This window comes from Rhinopithecus roxellana, chromosome 20 (genome assembly GCF_007565055.1).
Source record: "Rhinopithecus roxellana isolate Shanxi Qingling chromosome 20, ASM756505v1, whole genome shotgun sequence".
Lineage (NCBI taxonomy): Eukaryota > Metazoa > Chordata > Mammalia > Primates > Cercopithecidae > Rhinopithecus > Rhinopithecus roxellana.
In genome coordinates, this window is record NC_044568.1 from 6923678 (window position 1) to 6951436 (window position 27759).

Here is a 27759-nt window from a genome sequence, read left to right on the forward strand (position 1 = left end):
TTTAGTTAAGGTGTAAATTTTTGTTTGTTTGTTTTTGAGACGCGGTCTTGCTCTGTAGCCCAGGCTGGGGTGCAGTGGTGCGATCTGGGCTCACTGCAGCCTCCACCTCCCAGGTTCAAACAGTTCTTTCTTGTGCCTCAGCCTCCCGAGTAGCTGAGATTACAGGCATGCACCACCAAACCTGGCTAGTTTTTGTATTTTCAGTAGAGATGGGATTTCGCCATGTTGGCCAGGCTGGTTTCTAACTTCTGACCTTGAACTCAGGTGATCCGCCCACCTCGGCCTCCCAAAGTGCTGAGATTATAGGTGTGAGCCACTATGCCTGGCCTACATTTTTCTTAAACCGGTATCTTATCATCGAGTTACGGTTTTAGTTTTAATGAACACATAGCAAATTTAAATAGACTTATGTGCAGTATAACATTAGAAAACAGAAGTGCCATTGGCTAGTTGGTGATACTGCTGTATCTACTGGCTTCTCTCCCTCTCCCTCTCCCATTTGGTATTTAATAGAGGCTGAGTACAGTGGGTCACACCTGTAATCCCAGCACTTTGGGAGGCCAAGGAGGGAGGATCACTTCAACCTAGGAGTTCAAGGTTACAGCGATCTGTGATTGTACCACTGCGCTCCAGCGGGAGTGATACAGACACTCTCTCATTTTGAGATGGAGTCTCGCTGTGTTGCAAGGCTGGAGTGCAGTGGCATGATCTCAGCTCACTGCAACCTCTGCCTCCCGGATTCAAGCGATTCTCTTGCCTCAGCCTCCCGAGTCGCTGGGATTACAGGAGTGCGCCACCACTCCCAGCTAAGTTTTGTATTTTTAGTAGAGACAGGGTTTCACTGTTTTGGGCAGGATGATCTCTATCTCCTGACCTGAGGTGATCCGCCTGCCTTAGCTTCCCAATATGCTGGGACTACAAGTGTGAGCCACTGCACCCGGCCAAAAATTTTTTTAAAAACCAACAATTTGGCCGGGCATGGTGGCTCAAGCCTGTAATCCCAGCACTTTGGGAGGCCAAGACGGGCGGATCACGAGGTCAGGAGATCGAGACCATCTTGGCTAACACGGTGAAACCCCATCTCTACTAAAAAATACAAAAAACTAGCCGGGCAAGGTGGCGGGCGCCTGTAGTCCCAGCTACTCGGGAGGCTGAGGCAGGAGAATGGCGTGAACCCAGGAGACAGAGCTTGCAGTGAGTTGAGATCCGGCCATTGCACTCCAGCCTGGGCGACAGAGCGAGACTCCGTCTCAACAACAACAACAAAAAAAACCAACAATTTAATACAACCTCATGACTCAAAAGTGATACATGGAGCTAGGCACCGTGGTGCACACCTGTAGTCCCAGCTGCTTGGGAGCCTGAGGCAGGAGGATGGCTTGAGTCAAGGAGTTCGAGGCCACCCTGAACAACATGACGGGACCCTATCAAATCAAAGTGATATACAAATTTGTCATTATAACTGGGGTATCATACTTAATTCACTGTTGAAACCTGTAATCTATTTGGTGGACTGAGTTTTATTCTAAGAGGTATTTTAATTTGATAAGATATTGTTTTCATAATGTAAATGAAAGGAAAATGTCAAATTACTTATTTTTTGGCAACTGAGGCAAATCTGTCACATCTTCATGGTTTAAGTAGCAGGAAAAGTAGCAAAAAAGTAAATAGCTGACTAAAATTTTCCCAAGACGTTAGCAGTTAATCTGAAATTAGTGTCCCAGCCCTGCTTCCCTGAGACAAACTTATTTTTTTTTCCTGTTATAACCAGGAAACTGCACATAAGTAAACAGTACAACTCCTTTAAATATCCTTTGACCTGAATATAAATGGAACCAGGTTGCAAAAGAAACGTATAGATAAAGGATCACAGTGTGCCAGTAACACGCCAAGATACTAATACTTTTAAAACAGTCACTCCTATTCATAGCATGAATAATGCTGATGTGAAGCTAGGTGTGAAGTGCTTTCTCAGCTCAGAACAGGAGGCAGGTCCTATAAAATCTCCTCATTCCGGGCCTACTGATGGAAGCCAAAGGCTATAAGGTTTAGTCTCCTGATTCTACAGAAGTTTTCCCAGGAGATATATTCCCAGCAGCATCTGTAATTCTCAGAATGACAGCGACTTAAGCCACTGACTAGGAGGATTCACACTTAGGAATGCTGCTACCCAGCATTGAAGACCAGTAGCATGCCAGGCATAGCTAAGCGCTCTTCCCTCACTGTCTGAAGCCTCCCAAATCCATCACATCCGGCTCGGGGAGTTGGAATAGCTTGCTCAAGGTCATGTGGCAGGCAGCCAAGTGTGCCTCAGGGGCCCCTGCTTGCCCTAATCTCTACAGTGTCTAAGGCCCAGAGCTCCTCTCACTTGAAGGGCAGCACCTTGGGGACAATAGGTTTGGGGACATTGTTTTGATGGCACTTCCTTTTTTGAAAGAGGAAACATCTTTTTAGTCTATTCTCATTGACCGAGGAATAGCTTTACGTTATTCTTGTTGCAGGTTGCCTTGCCATTGCTTGCTACTTCAGCCATTTGAATTCTTTTCATAACCTTCCATCTCCTCATGTAATGAACATTTCATAGCAACGTATCTTGGATAGAAGTAAAATGTTGTTACACTCTAAGCAGATCTCAAGTTTCCCAGCTTGGGGAAGAGCTGGTAATAAATGAAGCTTGCATAAAGGCTGTTAGTCCAAACAGACAAGATCCCTAAAGAGGAAAATTAGATATACCAGTGGCAATGGAGTATTCTGTGACTGTCTAGCATTATAATATACTAAGGATGATTATACATGTATTATATTTTATATAACATATAAGTACATATTATAAGGACTTTTGGCTCTTACTACATGCTTATAAAATATTCTGTCTTGTACTCCAAGATTCAAATGAAATGTGTAGAAATGTTGCTAGAGCAAGACTGGTGGCTGGGCAAGGTGGCTCAGACCTGTAATCCCAGCACTTTTGGAGGCTGAGGCAGGAGGATTGCTTGAGCTCAGTGGTTTGAGACCAGCCTGGGCAACATGGCAAAACCCCGTCTCTACCGAAAATACAAAAACGGCTGGGCATGGTGGCTCATGCCTGTAATCACAACGCTTTGGGAGGCCAAGGAGGGTGGATCACTTGAAGCCAGGAGTTGAAGACCAGTCTGGCCAACATGGTGAAACCCCGTCTCTACTAAAAATACAAAAATTAGCCGGGTGTGGTGGTGCACACCTGTAATCTCAGCTACTCAGGAGGCTGAGGCAGGAGAATCGCTTAAACCCGGGAGGTGGAAGTTGCAGTGAGCCTAGATCATGCCATTTCCCTCTAGCTTGGGTGACAAAGTGAGACCCAGTCTCAAAAAAGTAAATAAAAATGAAAAGACTGGTGACATTTATTAAAATGAAACTCTCATTTAGGTAGAAGATTTATTTAACCACAAGTAAGTTTATATCAGAATTCAGTTTATAATTTGAGCTTTGTTTTTTAAAAAGCATAAACTATATACCACATTCTTTCTCTTATAGTTACTTAAGAAAAAAAAAACTTTAAGTAACGCTAATTGGATGAGGGAAGTAGCGGGAGAGTGGTGGGGGATGTGTGCTGTTCCCATCAGCCCATCAACTCTTCTTATTCTGCAGTGGACAAGATATGGTGAGCATCCTCCAGTTAGTTCAGAATCTGATGCATGGAGATGAAGATGAGGAGCCCCAGAGCCCCAGGTAATGAACCTGGCAGCTTCTCTTCTCGAGTGTATGTTCTTGATTTCAGTAGTGATTGCACTCTGACAAGTTGCTCCAGTAAGAAGCTATATTTCATTGAGTTACATATGATATTAAAATAATCCTTTTTCTTTTCAGAAAGATATTTATATATCATATATATTTTGTGAAATGAATGCATTTATTGAAATTAGATCCCGTAGTTTTTATGGTATCATGCCTTAGAGAGGTGCTGACTAGAAGGACTGAAGAGTGAGTGTTGTATGTCTTTCTGCTGCTATGCTTCTGCTTCCTAAGAATTGCTGCACCTGTGTTAGTTATTTAGTTAGTTTTCTCTTTAATTATTTTAAATTTAATGTTTTGAAATAAGTGAAATTGTTCTCTTGGTTCAAAATTCAGATAATAAAAAACGATATACAAAGGGAATTTTCCTTCCTACCTCTATCTCCCTACCGTGTTTTCTTCTCTAGAGACAAACATTACCAGTTTCTTGTATATTCTTCCAGAGAGATTTTATATGTATTATACACAAGCAAAATGTCCATGCCCACCCTAATACATAATTACTGCGCACATGTTCTGCACCTTGCATTTTTTCACTTATGTCTTGGAGCTCACTGCATATTAATGCACAGGAGCTTTCTCCTTTGTCAGAGCTATGTATTTTACTGTGAACAGATGAACCGTATTTTATTTTATTGGTCCCCTGTCATGTTGCACTGTTACAAACATGGCTGCAGCAAACAACTTTCGACATGTGTCCGTTCTCATAGAAGCAAGTGTCTGGAGGACCAAGTCCTGAAAATGCGGTTGCTGTCTCAGACAGTGCGTGCTGTTGGAATTTTGATCCTGCCAGATTTCCCTCCATGGAGTTGTGGCATTTAGCAGTCCCACCAGCAATGTATGAGAGTACTTTATTTCCACACTTTCACCTGCAAAGGCGTTATCAGACTGAAGGATCGTTGATAAGTGATATTCTGATGAGAAATCTGATAAGTGAGAAGTGGTATTTCAGCATAATTTGAATTTGCGGGTTTTTTTTTATTATGAACCAAGTGAAATGTCTTTTTGTATGTTTTAAGACCCATTTATATTTCTAGGATCTGTCTGTTACCCATGATCCTATTAGGTTGTCTCTTTCTTATTATTTACAGTTAACAATTGTAAACTTATTCCTTCTTTTTTACAGTTATTCTTTATAAGGGAAATTAGTTTCAATTATATATAAAACATTTTATATAATCAATTTTAATTATATATAAAATAATACCTAGTCCCCCATGAGTTTGCTGTATTATTGCAATAAATCCTATCTGATGCAGAGACTTGGGCGTTAATTCTTTTTTTTTTTTTTTTTGAGATGGATTCTTACTCTGTCACCCAGGCTGGAATGCAGTGGTGCCATTTTGGCTCACTTCAACGTCTGACTTCCGGGCTCACTCCATTTTCCTGCCTCAGCCTCCCTAGTAGCTGGGATTACAGGTGCCCACCACCATGCCCGGCTAATTTTTTTGTATTTTTAGTAGAGATGGGGTTTCACTGTGTTAGCCAGGATGGTTTCAATCTCCTGACCTCGTGATCCGCCTGCCTCGGCCTCCCAGAGTGCTGGGATTACAGGCATGAGCCACCGCTCCTGGCCAGGATTTCATTCTTTAAAAAATGCTTTCAGCTCATTTTACCTTAGCTCTACCCTCCATAATTCTTAAGGCTGGTATTTAATTTTTAAAATATTTTAATCGGAAATTATTTTAAAACAGTTTGTAGGTACTCAATTTAAAAAGGGATGTTTACGTCCTGGAACTCAAATTATAAAAATATTTTTCTGGCCAGGTGTGGTGGCTCATGCCTGTAATCCCAGCACTTTGGGAGGCCAAGGCAGGTGGATCACCTGAAGTCAGGAGTTCAAGAGCAGCCTAGCCAACATGTGAAACCCCATCTCTACTAAAAATACAAAAAATTAGCCGGGCTTGGTGTGGGCGCCTGTAATTCCAGCTACTTGGGAGGCTGAGACCAGAGAATCATGTGAACCCAGGAGGTGGAGGTTGTAGTGAGCCGAGATTGCACCACTGCACCTCAGCCTGGGCATCAAGAGGGGGACTCCGTCTCAGGAAAAAAAAAAAAAAAAAAAAAAAAAAAATATATATATATATATATATATATGTATTTCTTTTTTCCTCCGTCTCAAAAAAGAGAAAATTCTCACCAGACTATCAATACTGTATATGCATTGAATTTTCATTTGCTTTCTGGGCCATTAAGTAGATTTCAAGTCTGACAGATATTTCTGTGGAATTCTGTGTCTCTAAGTTCTATGTCCTTTTTTATGGTTTGACTCTAATACTTTAACTTTGCTTAATAGAATCCAAAATATTGGAGAACAAGGTCATATGGCTTTGCTGGGACATAGTCTGGGAGCTTATATTTCAACTCTGGACAAAGAGAAACTGAGAAAACTTACAACTAGGATACTTTCAGATACCACCTTGTGGCTATGCAGAATTTTCAGGTAAAGACATGATGAGTTTCCATTGAAGAATTTTATGAGTCGGGTATAGTCGGAAAGATCTTTTTTCTGGAGCTGTACTACTTGGGTTCAGATTTCCTCCTTCTTGGAAGAAGTGTTTAACCTCTCAATGCCTGTTTCATGGTCTGTTAGATGGGGATAGTATTAATACCTATTTCATAGAAGTGTTGTGAGGATTAAATGAGCTAATAGACTAACACATGTGAAGGGTGGAGAATAGAAGCACGTATGTGTTTGATAGGGTGAGCAGTTATTTATTTGTGGGGTATCTAATTGGCACATGTCAGTAGAAGATAGAGCAATGATCTAGATTCAAATACAGTTGTCCCTTATCCTTGGGTGTCCTTGGGGGATCGGTTCTGGACCTCCCATCCTCACCCCATGGATAAAAAAATTCATGGATGCTCAAATCCCTTATGTAAAATAGCACAGTATTTGCATATAATTTAGGCACATCTTCGCGTATACTTTAATCTCTTGATTATACATAATACCTAATATGATGTAAGTGCTGTGGAAACAGTTGTTACACTGTATTGTTTAGGGAATAATGACAAGGAAGAAAGTCTGTAGATATTCAGTACAGATGCACCCATCTTTTTAAATTTCTGAAGATTTTTTAATCATGGTTGGTTGAATCCACAGATGCAGAACCCACAGGTTCGGAGGGCCAGCTGTGCTTTGAAAATATTAGCTTGTGTTTTATTAGAAAGAAAACTCTTGAGGCCAGGTGCGGTGGCTCATGCCTGTAATCCCAGCACTTTGGGAGGCTGAGGTGGGCGGATCACAAGGTGAGGAAATCGAGACCATTCTGGCTAACACGGCAAACCCCGTCTCTAATAAAAATACAAAAAAATTAGCCGGGTGTGGTAGTGGACGCCTGTAGTCCGAGCTACTCGGGAGGCTGAGGCACTGCACTCCAGCCTGGGTGACAGAGCGAGACTCCATCTCAAAAAAAAAAAAGAAAAAGAAAACTCTCTCATAAGGAAGGTGAATATGTGCTATGAAATTGAAATTCATTTTATTCTGTGATAATCCTAGTAATATTAAGGAATTACAACAGATGAAGGATTCAGTAGGAGACATAGGACTAGTGGTATTGGGTTTATAAGCTGTTACTTTTATGGAGAAGGAATGTTTGCCTAACTTGAGACATTTAACTTTTGAGAGATCCTCACTTTCAGTGTTGGGAAAGAACTTGGCCAAGCAGGAGTATAAGTTTGCCCAACTTTATTAAAGGAGCAGTGTTCTGTTGTTCTAGTAAAAATCTAATGCCTGTAGTTGAAATTGTCCCTCCTCCTCTAGGAGATGGAGCCTCAACAGCTTATAGTAAAACCAAAAGTTAGCCTGACTAGCTTTTTTTTTTGAGACGGAATCTCGCTCTGTCACCCAGGCTGGAGTGCAATGGCACAATCTTGACTCACTGTACCCTCCACCTCCCAGGTTCAAGCAATTCTCCTGCCTCAGTCTCCTGAGTAGCTGGGACTACAGGCACTCCACCACAGCTGGCAATTCGTAGAGACAGGGTTTCACCATGTTGGCCGGGCTAGTCTCGAACTCCCGACGTCAGGTGATCCGCCTGCCTTGGCCTCCCAAAGTGCTGACATTACAGGTGTGAGCCACCACACCCAGCCTCTGACTAGCATTTTTGACAGTTTTGTTTACTTTGGATGTTTTAGGCTGAGACTCTGCTATAAACTATGCCTGTGTTATCTAGTGCTGGCTTTAGTTCATAATAAGCCAGAACCATGATCTTCAGGCTTTTTATGTCTGAGAACTCCTGATCTCTACTTGTTTTCGGTTTCTGCTCTTTATGGAATTGGGTATGGATGGAGGGTTATTGTCTCGCTGCTTGGTAACCCTAGCTGTAATGAGGTGTCAGCCATCTATGAGGATTTTTCACATTCCTGTCCTCTCTGCCTGGTGTAAGTGACAATTCCTAGCTTGAGAAAAGAATTGTCTCCATGATTATTAAGGTTGACTTATACAATCCTCAATTAGAAATGAGAGCATATTCATATGTATCTCTTAACAGATATGAAAATGGCTGTGCTTATTTCCATGAAGAGGAAAGAGAAGGACTTGCAAAGATATGTAGGCTTGCCATTCATTCTCGATATGAAGACTTCGTAGTGGATGGCTTCAATGTGTTATATAACAAGAAGCCTGTCATATATCTTAGTGCTGCTGCTAGACCTGGCCTGGGCCAATACCTTTGTAATCAGGTAATGTGGTATCAGGTGGCTATTTTAAAGAAATAAAGTCTTCTTTTGCCCTGAAAGTTTTAAAGTTGACCCATTTCTCTAGTTGCTGTTCTTGTTGAGTGAAAAGAAAGATGGTCTTATATGCTTTTGTCATATTTGTAAAAATTACTGAATTTAGAAATAAAGAATATGTGGTAGATTACCCAAGGGCAACCACAGTCAACATTTTCTCTTTCTTCCCAGACTTTAGTCGAAGGGGATGTGTTTGTGTTTATATGGTTGTATCTGGCTCTTTTCACTTACTGTTAAAACAAGAATATATCATTTTAATAATAATTTTTCAAAGTATAATTTATTTTTAATGACTTTATGGTATTTCTTCAAGTGAATATATAGTAATTAACTGTTGCTTTTTTGGAAAATAGTGTTTGCATTGTCTTGCTTTCCGTGGCCATTTTCAGGTAATGCTCTTTGTGTAGTGCTGTTAGGGACTTCTCTGTGCATAAAGCTCTTTCTGTATTTTATTTAGGGTTATGGTCCTCAGATGGATTTTCAGAGTCAGTCTAGAATTGCTGGATCAAAGAGCATGACTTTTTTTTTTTTTTGAGACAGTCTCACTCTGTTGCCCAGGCTGGAGTGCAGTGACGCAATCTCGGCTCATTGCAAGCTCCACCTCCTGGGTTCACGTCATTCTCCTGCCTCAGCCTCCCAAGTAGCTGGGACTACAAGCGCCTGCCACCACGCCCAGCTAATTGTTTTGTATTTTTTTTAGTAGAGAGGGGATTTTACTGTGTTAGCCAGGATGGTCTCGATCTCCTGACCTTGTGATCTGCCCGCCTTAGCCTCCCAAAATGCTGGGATTACAGGCGTGAGCCACCGCTCCTGGCTGAGCATGACTGTGTTTAAAGTTCATGGTACTTCTAGCCCAACTGGGGGGACTACATCGAGATAAGACACTGTTAACCTTCTTTACCAAGAACGTTTGAAAGCAAAACCCATAGGTTTGGAGGGTTCCTCTTTTGTAAGCTGTAGGAGTCCCAGGGGTATGTTTGGGAGACACTCAGTGATTTTTAAATTGATTCTGAGCTGTGATCACTGGTGGCAAGAAATTATGTCCTCTTCTTGAGGGTGTACAAAATGGGGAGTTTAATAATAATCCTCTGAAACGTGAAAGGAATTACTTAGTGTCTACTGCAAGCTAGGCTCTTGGGGACACAAGGCTGTTTGGGGTCAACAGTCTGACCTTCAAAAGATGTGTGAGAGTGTTCTGTTGAGAACGGCAGCTGGCAGAGCAGCATATGTAAGATGGTTATGTTCATGTTTTTTAAAGTGTGTATCCTTTATACCTATGTTTTTGTACCTAGAAAAAGACATAATTTTATACCTAGAAAATATCTGACAGGTTATGTATTAAACTGTTAACGGGAGGATTGGTGGCTTATAGGGTAGGGGGCGAGGCATTTTCACTTTTAATACCTGTCTTTTTTTGATGATTTATTTTACTTGGGTGTCACATTCATAATTTTTAATCCTTTAAGGAGAAAAATGTGCTTATTAAATTTTTGGTCTCTGAAAGCTACCAAGTCTTAGTCATACAGAACAATATGTTGCAACTGTTTACAATTCCTAAAAGTGTAAACTCCTCAAGGACTTGGAAGCTGAACATTAAGAATATAAAATTAAGTTGACAATCACTGTGTCTGTGCATAACACTGACTTCACTTCTCTTGAGAAATGTGCATCTGCTAATCCATATTTATTACTTTTTAGGTGTGGGTGGACCCAAAAATAAGATACTGTTCTTTGAATACCTTCAGCTGGTGTTATTTACCAGGAATACTTGGAGAAAGAATCCAAAATTACCCCCACGAAAATGCTCACGACCCAGTTGTTTCCGTGTTTGCCAAAGTGTTTCTGGTATATTCTAGAATATACCAAAGATAGTAACTTGACTCATTTAGAAAATTTTACATTATATCCTCTTATAAGGCACTTGGAAATTCACCTTTTTTTTTTTTTTTTTTTTTTTGGCTTGGCTTTCTAAATGTACTTTTACGTCGATTTATAATATTAAGAGTTCCTAAGGAGAGAGATTTCTTAGAATAATCATGGCTTGTCTTAGAGCCACAGCCTTTCACAATCTGAAGTGAATGGTGCAGAGAGCTTTCTTGTCAAGTCATGTGTTTCTTCCTGCAGCTCGGCTTGCCCTTCCCCTGCTTGTGCCGTGTACCCTGTAACACTATGTTTGGATCCCAGCATCAGATGGCGAGTTTTACTTCTGGTTTGTAAAATCATGTGGGATTGTGTTTTGAAACTGCCTTTCAATTGAAGTTCTGTTTGCTGGCCTCCAGATAATTAGTAGCTTACTCATGTATTGCTTGGATCCTTGCATTGTGTAATATATGCTTCTGTTAATATGTGAATGTCCATGAAGGTTGGTTGGTATATAGGTCAGGAGCACCTGGCTTAAAAAAGGAGTCTTGTAATTACTGTATCACCTGCTTTAAGTAGAAACATAGCAGCTCAATTAAGCACCAGAAATTTCTTCTAAAGCTAGTACTTTTAATGAGTTAGCACTGTTGCCTGGATTTATGAATGGGCAGATTTTGAAAATGAGGTTCTTCATTGTCACCGTGGGATTGAGTGCTGCTTATTTTCAGACATGCAGGTGATAAATCTCTCCTTAATGATTCCGAAAGGAAAATGAAGGGAAGGGATGGATTTTAGAGTTTTGTATTTCTTTTTTCAAGGTAGTTTTATTTTCTAGTTCAGGTACGTCAATGAGTAGTAGTAGAGATACATTCTTGGTTGTTATAGGGGAGTTGAGAGAACATTTCATTTAAATGTAAATGTTTAAAACCAAAGAAATGTTCTTGCATATGTACAGTTTTTACCTTTAATCTTAACTGATTTTTCTAGTCTTCAAGGAAAACTATTTGATTTTCACATCTATGATGAGAGAAAACAGAAAAATTGTCAAGAGTAAGAATTGATTTGACATTACTTTTGAGAGTTATCTGCTTCTTTTGTAAGTAATAATTTTTCATTTTATACCTTTTATACTAGGCGCCTCATTTTTTAATGGTTTGTTTTGGTTCCAGGATGTTGCCTTCCTGGAGAAAATGATTAAAGATGACATAGAGCGTGGAAGACTGCCCCTGTTGCTTGTCGCAAATGCAGGTAGGTAGCATGATGCTGAATCTACCATTTTGAATATATAGGAGTGAGGCTAAGTCCTCAGCCTATGAAAGATAAAGTCTTAAGAAATGTGTATGTGCCACATGTTTAAGATAATAAAATAAATTTTATTTTATTTTTTTGAGACAGTCTCACTCTGTTGCCCAGGCTGGAGTGCAGTGGCAGAATCTCACCTCACTGCAATCTCTGCCTCCCAGGCTCAAGTGTTTCTCCTGCCTCAACCTCCTGAGTTGCTGGGATTACAGGTGCGTGGTACCACATCTGGCTAATTTCTTGTATTTTTAGTAGAGACAGGGTTTCACTATGTTGGCCAGGCTGGTCTCGAACTCCTGACCTCAGGTGATCCGCCTACCTCAGCCTCCCAAATTGCTGGGATTACAGGCATGAGCCACTGTGCCTGGCCTGAATTTTGAAATGACACATTTAAGCCAGGTGTGGTGGCACGTGCCTATAGTCCCCCTACTCAGGAGACAAGCAAGATGTTGGCTTAAGCCCAGAAGTTCAATACCAGCCTGGGTAACACAGCAAGACCCCATCTCAATAAATAAATAAAAATAATTGTACTGACATTGTAAGATTGTTGTAAAAATTAAACAAGAAAATACATTAGGCTGGGCGCGGTGGCTCAAGCCTGTAATCCCAGCACTTTGGGAGGCCGAGACAGGCAGATCACGAGGTCAGGAGATCGAGACCATCCTGGCTAACACGGTGAAACCCCGTCTCTACTTAAAAAATACAAAAAACTAGCCGGGCGAGGTGGCGGGCGCCTGTAGTCCCAGCTACTCGGGAGGCTGAGGCAGGAGAATGGCGTAAATCCCAGAGGCGGAGCTTGCAGTGAACTGAGATCTGGCCACTGCACTCCAGCCTGGGCGACCGAGCGAGAGTCCGTCTCAAAAAAAAAAAAAAAAAAAGAAAATACATTAAATGTCACACTTAAATATCTACCTTATAGGCAGCAGACCAACTACCACTTTCTGCTCCATTTATCATTTTCAGCATCATACTTGAAATCTAAGACAGTGCAATAAGGTTAAAAAAAATAACTGACATATAGATTAGAAAGGAAGAAGTAAAACTTTATTTGCAGGCATGATTGTATAGATAGAAAACTAAAGAAAAACTACTGGAACTAATTATCAAATCTAAACCATTTTCTGGATTTTTATATTACTAGCAAAGAACAATTGGAAATTGAATTTTAAATGTCATTTATAGTAGGAACAAAAAACATGAAAAATTTATGAGTAAATTTAACAAAATATATGCAAGATCTATACATTGAAAACTGAGAATGTTACTGAGAGAAATTCAAGAAGACCCAAAAACGATATGCCATACACATGAGTTGAAAGACTAAGTATTAGGTCAGTTCTTCCCAAACTAATCTATAGATTCAACTCAGTCCCTCTTAAAATCTCAACAGGCTACAATTTCTTATAGAAATTGATGAGCTAATTCTAGAGTTTATATAGAAATACAAGGGATCTAGGAATAGCCCAAAGAATTTTGAAAAAGAACAAAATTGGAAGACTTATCTTGTCATACTTCAAGACTTCCTATGAAGCTACAAGTAAGACTGTGTGAGGTTGGCCAAAGAAAATAGGGAATTCAGAAAGAGACTCATGTGACATATATGGTCACTTTAGGTTTTTTTTTTTTTTTGAGACGGAGTCTCGCTCAAGTCAGGCTGGAGCCACCGTGCCCGGCCCACTTTAGGTTTTTACAGATGCCCAGGTAATTCAAGGGAGAAAGGACAATCTTTTTCCATCAGTGGTCTTAGAGCTTGGATATCCATGTGGAAAACAACTGAATCTTAACCCTTATCTTATTCTCTCTCTATATAAATATTAAGTATAAATGGTTTATCAACCTAAGCATAGACCTAAGACAATAAAATGTCTTGAAGAAAATACAGGAGATCTTTGTGACCTTAGGTTACATTTCTTAGGACATAGAATATGTGAACCATAAATTGTACTTTATCAAAAATTAAAAGCATTCACTGTTTGAAAGCCCCTAGTAAGATGAAAGGTAAGTTACAGACTGGGAGAAATATTTGTGAAACATTTTTTTCTTATTTCTCTTTTTTTTTGTCTTTTTTATTTTTAATTTTTTTGATATGGAGTTTTGCTCTGCTGCCCAGGCTGGGGTGCAGTGGTGCAACCTTGGCTCATTGCAACCTCCACCTCCCAGGTTCAAGCGATTCGCCTGCCTCAGCCTCCCGAGTAGCTGGGATTACAGGCGCACACCACCACGCCTGTAAAACACAAAATATTTTTGTATTTTTAGTAGAGATGGGATTTTGCCATGTTGGCCAGGCTGGTCTCAAACTCCTGACCTCAGGTGATCCACCTGCCTTGGTCTCCCAAAGTGATGGGATTACAGGCGTGAGCCACCACACCCAGCTAACCACTGTCCCAGGCCTGTCTTCTTTTAAAATTTCTTTTTCATTCTTTTCCCAAGAAGCTACAAAACATTTGTTTGACAAAGAACTTGTATCCAAAATATATAAAGAACTGTTACAACTCAATAAGGAGACTAGCAATACAATTTTTTTTTGAGACGGAGTCTCGCTCTGTCGCCCGGGCTGGAGTGCAGTGGCCGGATCTCAGCTCACTGCAAGCTCCGCCTCCCGGATTTACGCCATTCTCCTGCCTCAGCCTCCCGAGTTGCTGGGACTACAGGCGCCCGCCACCTCGCCCGGCTAGTTTTTTGTATTTTTAGTAGAGATGGGTTTTCACCGTGTTAGCCAGGATGGTCTCGATCTCCTGACCTCGTGGTCCGCCCGTCTCGGCCTCCCAAAGTGCTGGGATTACAGGCTTGAGCCACCGCTCCCGGCCAATTTTTTTTTTTTTTTTTTGAGATGGAGTCTCATTCTGTTTCCCAGACTGGAGTGCAGTGGTGCAATCTTAGCTCACTGCAACCTCCACCTCCCGGGTTCCAGCGATTCTTCTGCTTTAGCCTCCCAAGTAGCTGGGATTACAGGCATGCGCCACCACACCTAGCTAATTTTTTTTTGTATTTTTAGTGGAGATGGGGTTTCACTGTGTTGGCCAGGCTGGTCTTGAACTCCTGACCTCAGGTGATCCGTCTGCCTTGGCCTCCCAAAGTGCCAGGATTACAGGTGTGAGCCACTGTGCCCTGCCTACAATACAATTTTCTCAATGAACAGAAGATTTGAGTACATACTTTATCAAAGAAAATGAAAATGTATAGCACTTGAAAAGATGTTTAACATCATTAGTCATTAGTGAAATGCAAATTAAGATCACCATGAGTCATTACTACATGTCTGTTAGAATGGAGAAATTACAGGTGGCTCATGCTTGTAATCCCAGCACTTTGGGAGGTTGAGACAGCAAGATCGCTTGCCCTCAGGTGTTCGAGACCAGCCTGGGCAACATGGCGAAACAAAAAGTACTAACCAGTAGCCAGGTGTGGTGGTGTGCACCTATAGTCCCAGCTACTGGAGAGGCTGCGGTGGGAGATTGGCTTGAGGCCAGGAGAAGTTGCAGTTGCAGTGAGCCAAGATTGCACTACAATACCCCAGCCTAGGTGACAGTGTGAGATCCTTTCTTAAAAAAAAAAAAAAAAGGCCGGGCGCTGTGGCTCAAGCCTGTAATCCCAGCACTTTGGGAGGCCGAGACGGGTGGATCACGAGGTCAGGAGATCGAGACCATCCTGGCTAACACGGTGAAACCCCGTCTCTACTAAAAAATACAAAAAACTAGCCGGGTGAGGTGGCGGGCGCCTGTAGTCCCAGCTACTCGGGAGGCTGAGGCAGGAGAATGGCGTGAATCCGGGAGGCGGAGCTTGCAGTGAACTGAGATCTGGCCACTGCACTCCAGCCTGGGCGACAGAGCGAGACTCCACCTCAAAAAAAAAAAAAAAAAAAATTCTTTAAAATACAATGTCAGGCCAGGCACAGTGACTCATGCCTGTAATCCCAGCTCCTTGGGAGGCTGAGGCAGGCAGATCACCTGGGTTTGGGAGTTGGAGACCAGCCTGGCTAACATGGTGAAACTTTGTCTCTACTAAAAATACAAAAATAGCTGGGTGTGGTGGTGCTTGCCTGTAGTCCCAGCTACTTGGGAGGCTGAGGGAGGAGAATCGCTTGAACCTAGAAGGCGGAGGTTGCAGTGAGCCCAGATACCCCTACTGTATTCCAGCCTGGATAACAGAGTGAGACTGTCTCCAAAAAAAAAAAAAAAAAAAAAAAAAAATTTCTCCTGGCCAGGTGCAATGGCTCATGTCTGTAATCCCAGCACTTTGGAAGGCCGAGGTGCGCGGACCACTTGCGGTCAGGAGGAGTTCGAGATCAGCCTGGCCAATATGGTGAAACCCTGTCTGTACTAAAAATACAAAACTTAGCTGGGTATGGTGGTAGGTGCCTGTAATCCCAGGGACTGAGGCAAGAGAATCGCTTGAACCCAAGAGGCGGAGGTTGCAGTGAGCCGAGATCACACAACTGCACTCCAGTCTGGGCGACAGAGTGAAAGTGTGTCTCCAAAAAAAAAAAAGATTTCTCCCACAAACATATTTTTAGAATTACCTTTAAAGTTCTAAACTTTGCACATAATATAGTTTTAACGTGTTCTAACATGAACAATGTTTTAACATGAACAAAAACATGAACATTATTTTAACATTCTAACATTGTTTCAACATGAATAAAATAGGTAACTGGCAGTTGTTGCTTTTACAAAATACAGGATCAAAACCTTTGAAAATGAATCCAAGCTTTAACTTATTTTACCCATAGATTAAATCACAGCAAAGGAATTAAACCATGTTTTCTTATTAACAGACGTAAAATGAATTCCAAACACATCACTTTACCTGAGATAGATTGGTTGTTTTCATCTTTGTAAGCAAGTCAAAAGCCATGTCTCACTGTCACTGCAGGCTGGCCTGCCAACAATCCTACCCTCATGATGGAGAGTCCGTGTTAGCCAGTCCTGACAAGTTTGGCGATTGGTATAAAAAAAAGTTCTAATGACCTTTATGATAACAGAAAGAAAAGCTCAGGACTGGTTCAATTTATAGGTAAGGATGTCTCACCTATATATAAACCACATACATAAGCCTACTGTAATTTCAGCTCTGCACATACTGCCAGCTGTGACCATTAAACTGCTATAAAACAACACTGTCTCACAGAAACCAACCTTGGGAGGTGATGTTAATGCATTAGCACATCCCTCATGTGCATTATACATTAATTCCTCCAGATTTTCCAGATACTGCAGAAGAAGAACAAGCCTAAGCTGGTTGTTACCATGGCCTTCATCATTGTCTGCAGTTGTCCACTGACTAACATCTTGATCAGGGTTTAACGTGTGAGCTGCAAGACTTCGAATGATACCTGAAAGCAAAGACAACATTCTGAATTTTTAAAAATCTTAAAAGTTTCTAGAAGAAGTGTGAATTTTTAATGACAAATTCACATTTATCAAGTATCCTCTGGCTATCCGTCATTTAAAAATAAAAAATCCCAACATGAAAGATTTTTCACTTTAGGAAAAAAAAATTTTTTTCCACATGACTCCCATAAGTTTTGGAAAAAAACGTATTTCCAATGCAATTATTCAGTGATAGCTTACTCTAACAAACATACCTGAAAATTACTTTTTTTTCCAAAAAACATACCTGAAAATTACTTTTTTTTCCAAAAAAATCATATATTCTCAAATCTTTAACAAAGATTTAAAAATCCATTATTTCTTAATAAGGCTTTGAAAATATTCACATCACAAAGCTTGAGTGAGTTACCTTCAATTGTCTGGAAGGTGTCTTGAGCTCTGCCCAGTGGGGTTCTCAGCTTAGAAAGAACAGTGAATTGTGCAGCTTCCCATACGGCCCACTGCCAAAGGACAGCATCTGTCTTCAGGAGATTGCGTGGAATTGTTGACTGGTCACGCTTATCCAGTCTCTGGCAGCTATAGAACAGTCTTTCTAACCAATTGTCCTTCCTGGGAAAAGTAGTTTCATATTTAAAAGACGACAACTTCATTTTAATAATGCAAAAAAAAATGCAAGGGAAATGGGAATAAAACTATAATTTTCCCTACTCCAAAATAGGCAAAACCTATGAAATTGAGAAGCATTATATCCCCCCTTCTCATTTTGAGGTCTTTTATAATTAACAGGACGAGGTACAGTGTGTAAGGATGATTAGGGTAAGTGGCTCATGCCAGTCAGGAATGAAACTCATTGAATGTAACTAAGCATTTCTAGAATATCTCCACCCCCACCCCATTCCCCAAAGTGTTAATGACATCACATCAGTTAACTGTTAACCACATTTCATTCCTCAATTTCAAAACCCATTTTTGTATCTACAGATGCTATCTTCAAAGCAATTTTCCTACTGATGAAAACTAAAATAACCCATATGAGAAGAATGTTATTTGATACTCTGCCACCCCCAAACATATTTTCTCTTCAAAACTGCATGTAAAGTCAAGGGAATCTTAAAAGTATGTTTCCCAGATAAAACAGTCAAAGAAATGCCTTACCCTGTTCTATGAGAGTTCCCATACAAAATAAAACTAATAACATCAGAGAAATCTTGGGGATGGAATGTGTTACTTGGTGCTTTACTCTTGTGACTTCTTAATGCTAAAGAAATTTCTTGAATTTCTGTGTGATTGTTATTGCTGTAGACAGAAAATAAAGTTGTTGTTATGCAAAATGTTTTAGCTTAAAAGGTTAGCACATACTGTAAGCGGATTATTTACTTCTTAACTCACTGGAGGTAAAAATATAGTAAACTTGAGACTTTAAAATGGATACAGAGATGTGATTATAACTTTAGATCCTTTTTTATTCACCTCAGATAGGTAATGTGCCGACATCATAAGAGGATTTGAGGGAGGCATATCAAACATATGAACAGAAAAACCCAATCATTCTGCTTATGTATTAAAAAAGGATCAATTTTAGGCTCTTAAAGCTCCCAAATCAACTTGATCAAAAACAGTAAAAGATTACTGTTTAGTTTTTCAAATAAATATATATCTGAGCTACTAAGAAACACATTCTGGCACTATATGAGCTATTCTATACTCATTATTGTGAGCCTATAAAGCTCATTAAAAATTTTTAAGTTTCTTGCAGACTTGCAAAATTGGATTATTTGACATCACTTCAATCACTGACAAGCAGGGCCATAAAAGATGTGTCATTAATGTTCTAATAGGTGATTTGTCTTCTCCTAAAGTAGACAACCACTAGAGGCTGTAAATGTAACAGAATGTCTTTACTCCAAAACAACTGTTATACCTTAGGACAACATCTAAAGGAATTGATTTCAACAGTTTTCCAAATGCTTGTCGAATACGAGTTCCACTGTGTACTAGTTGAACACGGCAAACATCAACACATCTATGAAAGAACGAGACAGAGCAGGTGTGTTAACATTTCCAGGTTATTAGGGTTAGTGTCAAAAGACATGATCTTAATTCCATACCTCTGTAAAAGATCATCTGGCAAGGAAGAGGACAGAGCATGTAGACTGCTGCATGCCTGCAGACAGATATTCACATCTTCAACGAGAGCTATTAAACATTAAAAGACAGTTACTTTCAGCTGGCCAAAAGAATCTGAATCCATTCATTCATTCAACAAAGAGTACCTACTATAGACTAGGCACCGTTCTTGTTCAGAACCCTCACTGACTGTCACATTTGGAAAAATGATACGTTCAACAAAACCCACGAAATGTAACTGACTGGTCATCACACAAACCTTTTCTGAGAGAAAATGTAAAAGTATATGCAAACGATTAACATTCACATAAGCTTAAATATGTGACAATCACTTCAAAAACATTTTTCTAATACTAAGAATGAAAAAACATCAAGACTGTATATCTGTTATTAAAATGAGGATTATACATCTTCAGGTCAGGAAAAGAGTTCGATTGATGACCATCTCCCATTACCAAAGACCCTTTTAAGGATTGATAAACAAAACAGAAAAAAAAAACAGAGTCTTACTGTGGTAAAGGCATCAAGAAACCCCGATCACAAAGATACGAATCTCTTAAGGGGGTGGACCCCAAGTTCCTGAGGAACATGCGCTTTGCCAAGAAGCACAACAAGAAGGGCCTAAAGAAGATGCAGGCCAACAATGCCAAGGCCATGAGTGCACGTGCCGAGGCTGTCAAGGCCCTCGTAAAGCCCAAGGAGGTTAAGCCCAAGATCCCAAAGGGTGTCAGCCGCAAGCTTGATCGACTTGCCTACATTGCCCACCCCAAGCTTGGAAGCGTGCTCGTGCTCGCATTGCCAAGGGGCTCCGGCTGTGCCGGCCAAAGGCCAAGGCCAAGGATCAAACCAAGGCTCAGGCTGCAGCTCCAGTTTCAATTCCAGCTCAGGCTCCCAAAGGTGCCCAGGCCACTACAAAGGCTACAGAGTAGGTATCTCTGTGTGCCAACGTGAGGACAGGACTGGTGCGACCCCCCATCCCCACCTCCGGGCTGCCATCTGCATGGCGCTGTGGTCCTCCTGTGAGCTTTGCAAAATTTATGGAAAGACGGAAGAGAGAATAAAGGTGCATATGTTTCGGACTTCTTCATTAAAACAGCTACTTCCACAGCCCAAGTCATCAACAGTTTCCTGAAACACAAAATATACAGTTAATTGTACATTTAAAAAAACAAAAAAACACTTTAAAAGTCTAGTCTTCTTACATTGGTTTTCTCTTGGTTTTTCAAACATCTCAAACAATAAAAAATGAAACTACAGAAATTACTGTCAAAATTGTTGTGTGCCTTTTAAGAAAACCTCCCAACGCAGCATGATAATAGCAAAGAGGCCGGGAGCGGTGGCTCACCTGAGGTCAGGAGTTCAAGACCAGCCTGGCCAACAACACGGTGAAACCCCGTCTCTACTAAAAATACAAAAATTAGCTGGGTGTGGTGGCAGGCACCTGTAATCACGGCTACTTGGGAGGCTGAAGCAGGTGAATCACTTGAACCTGGGAGGCAGAGGTTGCAGTGAGCAAAACTCTGTCTCAAAAAAAAAAAGCAAAGAATATTAAAAATCTATATATATTCTTCTATGAAACACTGGGGATGGGGAATTGAGATTGTTCATGTATTTCTTTTCAGAAAGAACAAGAAAGCCTAGATTAATAAAACCAAATTATAAGGTGTTTGACAACAAAGAAAATGCTCTACCTCACCTCTGTAATCCACATTTTTTTATTTTTTGTAATCCACATTTCTTATTTTCAAATTATAAAGGCAAATTAATAAAGTTAGGAATAGTTAATACTATATAATATCTGTTACCTCGTGTCCTGGTTAAGGTTATCTTTCTTAAGTAATATTCCCAGAAGATTTAATATAATTGAGAAATGTTTCTTTGTAGCCGTACAGTGCTAATCACGGCTCCATCAAACAAAGAAGGAGAGGAAGAACTGAGGCTACTAGAGATAAAGTGATCATGCCTGAAAGACAAAGCATAGATTATCTTTTCATCTTTAATCAAAGAAAGCAAGCATGTCCAAAGTTAAATCAACATACATCTTTAAAATCTATACATTAAAAAAAATGTTTTGTGGGGTTCTTTTCTTAAGAAAAATTTGTAAATACAATACCTGGTACAATGAGAATACAATGTGTAGAGCACAGCATACTGAATGGCAGGGAAGTGAACAGCCAGGTCACTGTGCACAATCATCAGATTCTTACTCAGAAGTGCAAAGACAGTTGGAGATAGCGCCCACATCTGATCATGTACAAAACAAAGTAAGTTTATGGCTTCTCCAAAATAAGCACAAGCATACAGAGTTTATCCTTCAAAACAGGGGTAGACATTTTTAAATTAAAATTACAGATTGGAAGGGATCTAGCACACTAAACCTGGGACAAACACTTTTTTGTGAAGTCAGTAAAGCCTTTGCATGCAATATAGCATCTCTGTGCAACGCAGCAACTCCTCATCTATCACGACAGTAAGAAAACAGTCACAGGTCAGGTGCTGTGGCTCACATCTCTAATCCTAGCACTTTGGGAGGCCAAGGTGGGCAGAACACTTGAGCCCAGGAGTTCGAAACCAGCCTGAGCAACACAGTGGGACCCCATCTCTACTAAAATTACAAAAATTAGCTGGGCGTGGTGGTGTACACTTGTAACCCCAGCTACTCGGGAGGCTGAGGCAGGAGAATCACTTGAATCTGGGAAGCAGAGGTTGTAATGACCCGAGATCATAATACTGCACTCCAGCCTAGATAACAAAGTAAGACTCTCTCTCAAAACAAAAAACCAGCCACATACAAAACACAGGAATGAGAGTCGCTATGTTCCAAGAAAACTTTCTTTTTTGAGTCAGTCTCTCGCTCTGTTGCCCAGGCTGGAGGGCAATGGTGTGATCTCGGCTCACTGCAACCTCCACCTCTGGGGTTCAAGCAATTCTCCCTGCCTCAGCTTCCCAAGTAGCTGGGATTATAGGTGCCCACAACCACGCCCTGCTAACTTTTGCAATTTTTTTAGTAAAGATAGGGTTTCACCATGTTGGCCAGGCTGGTCTTGAACTCCTGAGCTCAGGTGATCTGCCCACCTCGGCCTCCCAAAGTGCTGGGATTACAGGCTTGAGCCACCGTGCCCAGCCCAAAGAGAACTTTCTTTACAAAAACAGGCGCCGGAGTTGTGATGGTTGCACACTTCTGTGAATATACTAAAAATCAGTGAATTATACATTTAAAATAACAAACAAAAAACAGGTGCTGGGCTGTATTTGGCCCATGGATTATAGTTTGTTGATCTCTGGTCTAAACAAAGCCCTTTGTATGTGCTTTTTGGGGGAGTAGACTGTATTTCCTTATTTTTCCATATATTGCAAATGGCAAGGTGCCCTGTTCAATGAGGAAACAAAGGCACACCCTGCCACTCTACACCTTTTCCATCCACCTTTTTCCTTTATACTGCCAAGACACTGTATTCCACCTGACTGCCCATCCCCACCCACTTTCTCCTTATTTCTAGAGTACAGGATATAAACATCTTTGAATCTGTAATGTGAATTCCTCAAAAATCAAGCTTTCGTGTTTGAAGAAAAGTTTATTGTGACTTCAAACATAAGCTGTAACTGGTAATAAGGGAAGCAGCTATGGAATTATACAAGGCAATCCAATCAAACGACATGGAGACATGCAAGTGCAAACATCAGATTTTACCTTTTTCCTCCTAAAAACTTTATCCCCTAATTACATCCATTACTTTCTTTCTTTTTTTTTTTTTGAGACAGAGCCTGGCTCTGTCGCCCAGGTTGGAGTGTGGTGTTGTGACTTCAGCTCACTGCAACCTCCACCTCCTAAGTTCAAGCAATTCTCCTGCCTCAGCCTCCCAAGTAGCTAGGATTACAGGTGCTCACCACCACCCCTGGCTAATTTTTCTATTTTCAGTAGAGGCAAGATTTTACAATGTTGGCCAGGCTGGTCTCAAACTCCTGACCACAAGTTATCAGCCCAACTTGGCCTTCCAGAGTCCTGGGTTTATAGGTGTGAGCCACCGTGCCCAGCCTACACCTATTACTTTCTATTAAAAATAATGTTTTTCAACTCTGTATTGTCCAATAGGAAGCAGAAATACACAAACCATAAACAATAAATACAAATCAAGAGCAGGGCCATGTCAAATAACTTAAAAAAAAAAAAAAAAAAAAAAAACAGGCTGGGCATGGTGGTTCATGCCTGTAATCCCAGCAGGTAGGCTGAGGCGGGTGGATCACCTGAGGTTAGGAGTTCAAGACAGGTTGGCCAACCCTGTCTCTACTAAAAATACAAAAATTAGCCCATCGTGGTGGCAGGCGTCTTTAATCTCAGCTACTAGGGAGGCCAAGGCAGGAGAATTGCTGGAAACCGGGAGGCAGAGGTTGCAGTGAGCCGAGATTGCACCACTGCACTCCAGCCCAGGCGACAACAGCATGACTCTGTCTCCAAAAAAAAAGGGGGGGGGGGTGGGGCTTTTTTCCCCCCTAAAAGAAAGACTACAGGTTGAGTATCCCTTATTCAAAATGCTCGGGACCAGAAGTGTTTCAGACTTTCTATATTTTTGGATTTGGGAATATTTGCATATATATAAAATGAGATATCTGGGGGATGGGATCCAAGACTAAACATAAAATTCATAGCCTGAAGGTCATTTTATGCAACATTTTAAATAATTTTGTGCATACAACAGTTTGGACTCATCACATGAGGTCAGGTGTGGGATTTTTCCACTTGGGGCATCATACGGGCGCTCAAAAAGTTTCAAATTTTGGAGCATTTCAGATTTAGGATTTGCAGATTAGGGACGCTCACTGGTAAGTGTTATGAAAATATTCCAGCCGGGCGCGGTGGCTCAAGCCTGTAATCCCAGCACTTTGGGAGGCCGAGACGGGCGGATCACGAGGTCAGGAGATCGAGACCATCCTGGCTAACACAGTGAAACCCCGTCTCTACTAAAAACTACAAAAAAAAACTAGCCGGGCGAGGTGGCGGCGCCTGTAGTCCCAGCTACCCGGGAGGCAGGAGAATGGCATGAACCCGGGAGGCGGAGCTTGCAGTGAGCTGAGATCCGGCCACAGCACTCCAGCGAGCGAGACTCCGTCTCAAAAAAAAAAAAAAAAAAAAAAGAAAGAAAATATTCCAAAATCCAAAATCCGGCAGGGCATGGTGGCACCCGCCTGTAATCCCAGCACTTTGGGAGGCCGAGGCGGGTGGATCACCTGAGGTCAGGAGTTCACAACCAGCCTGGCTAACATGGTGAAACCCCATCTCTACTAAATACAAAAAAATTATCCAGGCGTGGTGGAGTATGCCTGTAATCCCAGCTACTTGGGAGGCTGAAACAGGAGAACCACTTGTACCTGGGAGGCGAACGTTGCAGTGAGCTGAGATGGTGCCATTGCACTCCAGCCTGGGCAACAAGAGTGAAACTCCTGTCACCAAAAAAAAAAAAAGTATTCCAAAATCCGAAATCTAAAACCCTTCCAGTCCCAAGTATTTCAGATAAGGAATATTCAACCTGTATGAATGTTCCTAGGGAAAAGAGACAGCCAAATATAAGACCATGTATAAGAACTAACTTCAGTAGACAGAAAGAAAGAAGTGCCAGGGGAAGAAGAAAGAGACGCATTTTAAAACCACTATACAAATTTGAGCTGTAAGAAACATTGACATTTTCTACAAGCATGCTAGAGCAAACAGGAGAAATTCATAAGATATTTTCTAGAAAACAAAAAAACTTAACAAGATTTATCAAGGAAAAGGAAGAATAAAAGTTAAATATAATGGCAAGAAAATGTTCCTACTAATTTTATTTATCCAGGCATGTCTTAAATATGGCTATTTGTTACACACAGTAATTCTGCAGACATGTTGACATGATAGTGAAATACATAATATTTAATGAGAAAAAGTTGAAATGTGGATAAAACAAAGTCTTTACAATCAAAGACTCACCCCTATTAGTGAGTTTTTGGCATTTCCGATTGTAGTCAGGGCACTGAGGTCAAATATAACTACAAATTTTGCATTGTCTACATTGAACACATGATTCTTAAAAGCCTCATGCTTTATTTCAGAACAGGCCTCAGGAAGTTGCAGACTATGTAGGAGGTTGTTTAGGGCACAAGTCATTTCTCCCAATATTAACTTCTAGGCAGTCTCCAAAACAGGAATATTCTTCAAGCTGAGCACTGCTTGATAAACAGCATGGGCTACAGCAACAACCTGAAAAACAAAAAATTCAAGGAAGCGATAAATGGAAAATAAACCACTATCTGTATTAGTGCTGATGATACAAATAAATTTAAAATTGATCAATTCACTGTCTGTAACACTTAATATTTTAATTTTTTAAAAACCAATCAGAAAACGGACACAGATCAGTATGCTATTTCAAATCTATAAAGTTTATCACAAATAAAGAGTACTACAAATGAGAACTGTCAATATGAAATTTCCAAAATGGCCTTTTTTTTTTTTTTTTAAAATAATCAACATCAAAAGACATATGCAAACAGCAGTTTAAGACTGATTTTCTTAAATCTACCAAGAAAGTCTGTGGTGGATTTGACTCAGGGGGTGGTTGAAAAGCCAGTCATTTTTGTTTACAAATATACAGTACTTCTTAATTTATAACTTTATAAATGTGTCAGCTTGTTTTACTCTTATGAAAATTTAATAAATTTAATAACAGCAAAAGATGCATAGTCTGAAAAGAGTATCTGGCACATCATTCATCAAAGTATTCAGTATGATTATCAAGAAATATAAATTGAAAAGAACAAATACAATCACTATATTCTAAATCAAACATTTCACATTTCACTCAATTTCACTTATGTAGCCTGGTAAGCAACATTAGGTCCAACTCTTCAGTGACCCAAGTTGTCAAAGTTCATTATCAATGTATTACTCACCTCTTTTTCTTTATGATAACGCAAGAATAGTAGTTTAGATGATGGTATAAACAGTTTTTCTACAAATGATGATGGCAGTTTTGTATTTATTTGTTCAACAATCTAAAAGAATAAAATTTTTTTAAAATGAGCTTCTCAAATTACAAAAAGACATGGAGAAACCTTAAATGCATACTGCGAAGTGAAAAAGGCCAATTGAAAAGGCTACATACTATATGACTCCAACTACATGGCATTCTGGAAAAGGCAAAACGATGGAGAGAGTAAAAAGATCAGCGGTTGCCATGGGCTTAAGATGGAGGGAGGGAGGCGTGGGGACCAGGAATAAGGAAGGAGTGGGTAGAACAAAAAGATTTTTAGGGAAGTGAAATTATCCTGTATGATACTGGTAATAGGGGATATATGTCATTATACATGTTAAAGTCCATAGAATATATAACACGAAGTAAACTATAAAATTAGTTAATAATAATATATCAATATTCGCTCCTTTGTAATAAATGTACCACACTAACACAATATGTTAATGATGGGGAAACTGCTAGGATGAAGAAGGTATATGGGAACTCATTGTTTTCTGCTCAATTTTCTGGATATCTAAAAAATAAAGTCTTCTAATTTAGAAAAACATATCTAAGCTATATTTCAAGGTCTTAATACTGTGACATTAAAGTGTTTAGACACCTAAATAGGACACACGTATTTTACAGTTATCACGGGCATTTTTTCACATTAGCAAAGAGAGGTGTAACTCTGGCAGAAACACTCAGCAGAATGCCATCTAGAATTTGCTTTAAAATAATCTAGTTGGAGATGAAAGGACAGCAAAGAGGCCTAGATGAAACCAGATGGGCCATTTGCTTCTAATTACAGAAGCTGAATGTTAAATATGTACAAATTTATTATACTCCCTATTTTTATGTGCTTCAGAATGTCCATAATAAAAGTGGGGGGAGGATATTCATGGTTAAGAAATTAAAGGAGGCCAGCCAGGCACGGTGGCTTATGCCTGTAATCTCAGCACTTTGGGAGGCCAAAGCGGACGGATCACGAGGTCAGGAGATCAAGACCATCCTGGCTAACATGGTGAAACCCTGTCTCTACTAAAAATACAATCGTGCCACTGCACTCCAGCCTGGGAAAAAGAGCGAGACTCCGTCTCAAAAAAAAAAAAAGAAGAAATTAAAGGAGGCCAGTCATGATGCCTCACATCTGTAATCCCGGCACTTTAGGAGGGCAAGACAGGAGGATTACTTGAGGCCAAGAATTTGAAGCCAGCCTAGACAATGTAGTGAGACCCCTTCTCTCCAAAAAATACAAAGGTTAGCCAGGCGTGGTGGCATGCACCGGTAGTCCCAGACAGTCAGGAGGCTGAGGTGGCAGGATCGCTTGAGCCTAGGAGTTTGAGGTTGCAGTGAGTGCTGATCACACTGCTGCACTCCAACCAGGAATACAGCAAGATCCTGTCACAAAAAAAAAAAAAAAAAAAAAAAACAGAGAAAAGAAAGAATCTGGGGCGTAAAGCAATGTTTCACAAAAAAAAAAAAAAAAAAAAAAAAGAGTAAAGCTGCACTGAGACTAGCTATCAACCACTAAAAATAAAGGCCTGGCAGAGTGGCTCATGCCTATAATCTCAGTACTTTGGGAGGCCAAGGCAGGTGGATTGCTTGAGCCCAAGAATTCAAGAATTCAAGACCAGCCTAGGCAACAT

At 40.5% G+C, this 27759-nt stretch overlaps 1 protein-coding gene, 1 non-coding gene and 1 pseudogene across 8 annotated transcripts in view; 1 reads left to right on the forward strand and 2 right to left on the reverse strand.

Annotated features, from left to right (window-relative positions):
* Positions 1-18158, forward strand: part of LOC115895220 (putative pyridoxal-dependent decarboxylase domain-containing protein 2) — a 37302-nt gene extending 19144 nt beyond the window's left edge. For 2 of the 6 annotated variants that reach the window (XM_030924898.1, XM_030924897.1), the window contains 6 exons: positions 3628-3708; positions 6068-6214; positions 8268-8457; positions 10633-10701; positions 11538-11616; positions 17979-18158. In XM_030924898.1, coding sequence (XP_030780758.1) covers positions 3638-3708; positions 6068-6214; positions 8268-8457; positions 10633-10701; positions 11538-11616; positions 17979-18094 — 672 coding nt within the window. In that variant the 5' untranslated portion in view covers positions 3628-3637 and the 3' untranslated portion in view covers positions 18095-18158. Of the gene's footprint in view, positions 1-3627; positions 3709-6067; positions 6215-8267; positions 8458-10632; positions 10718-11537; positions 11617-16865; positions 17001-17978 lie in introns of those variants that run through there. The other 4 variants (XM_030924900.1, XM_030924899.1, XM_030924902.1 and 1 more) reach the window with 4 other exon arrangements.
* LOC104667824 lies at positions 16109-26386 on the reverse strand (annotated as a pseudogene). The gene is made up of 11 exons (XR_004055416.1): positions 26049-26386; positions 25087-25356; positions 21238-21368; positions 20930-21087; positions 20149-20252; positions 19106-19202; positions 18919-19020; positions 18153-18293; positions 17407-17606; positions 16803-16999; positions 16109-16634 (listed from the first exon to the last, which is right to left on the reverse strand). The product of XR_004055416.1 is annotated as a serine/threonine-protein kinase SMG1-like (transcript).
* LOC115895370 lies at positions 18467-18570 on the reverse strand. Its single transcript, XR_004055572.1, has one exon. It is a non-coding gene; the product is annotated as a small nucleolar RNA U13 (small nucleolar RNA).
* Positions 26387-27759: the final 1373 nt, after the last annotated feature.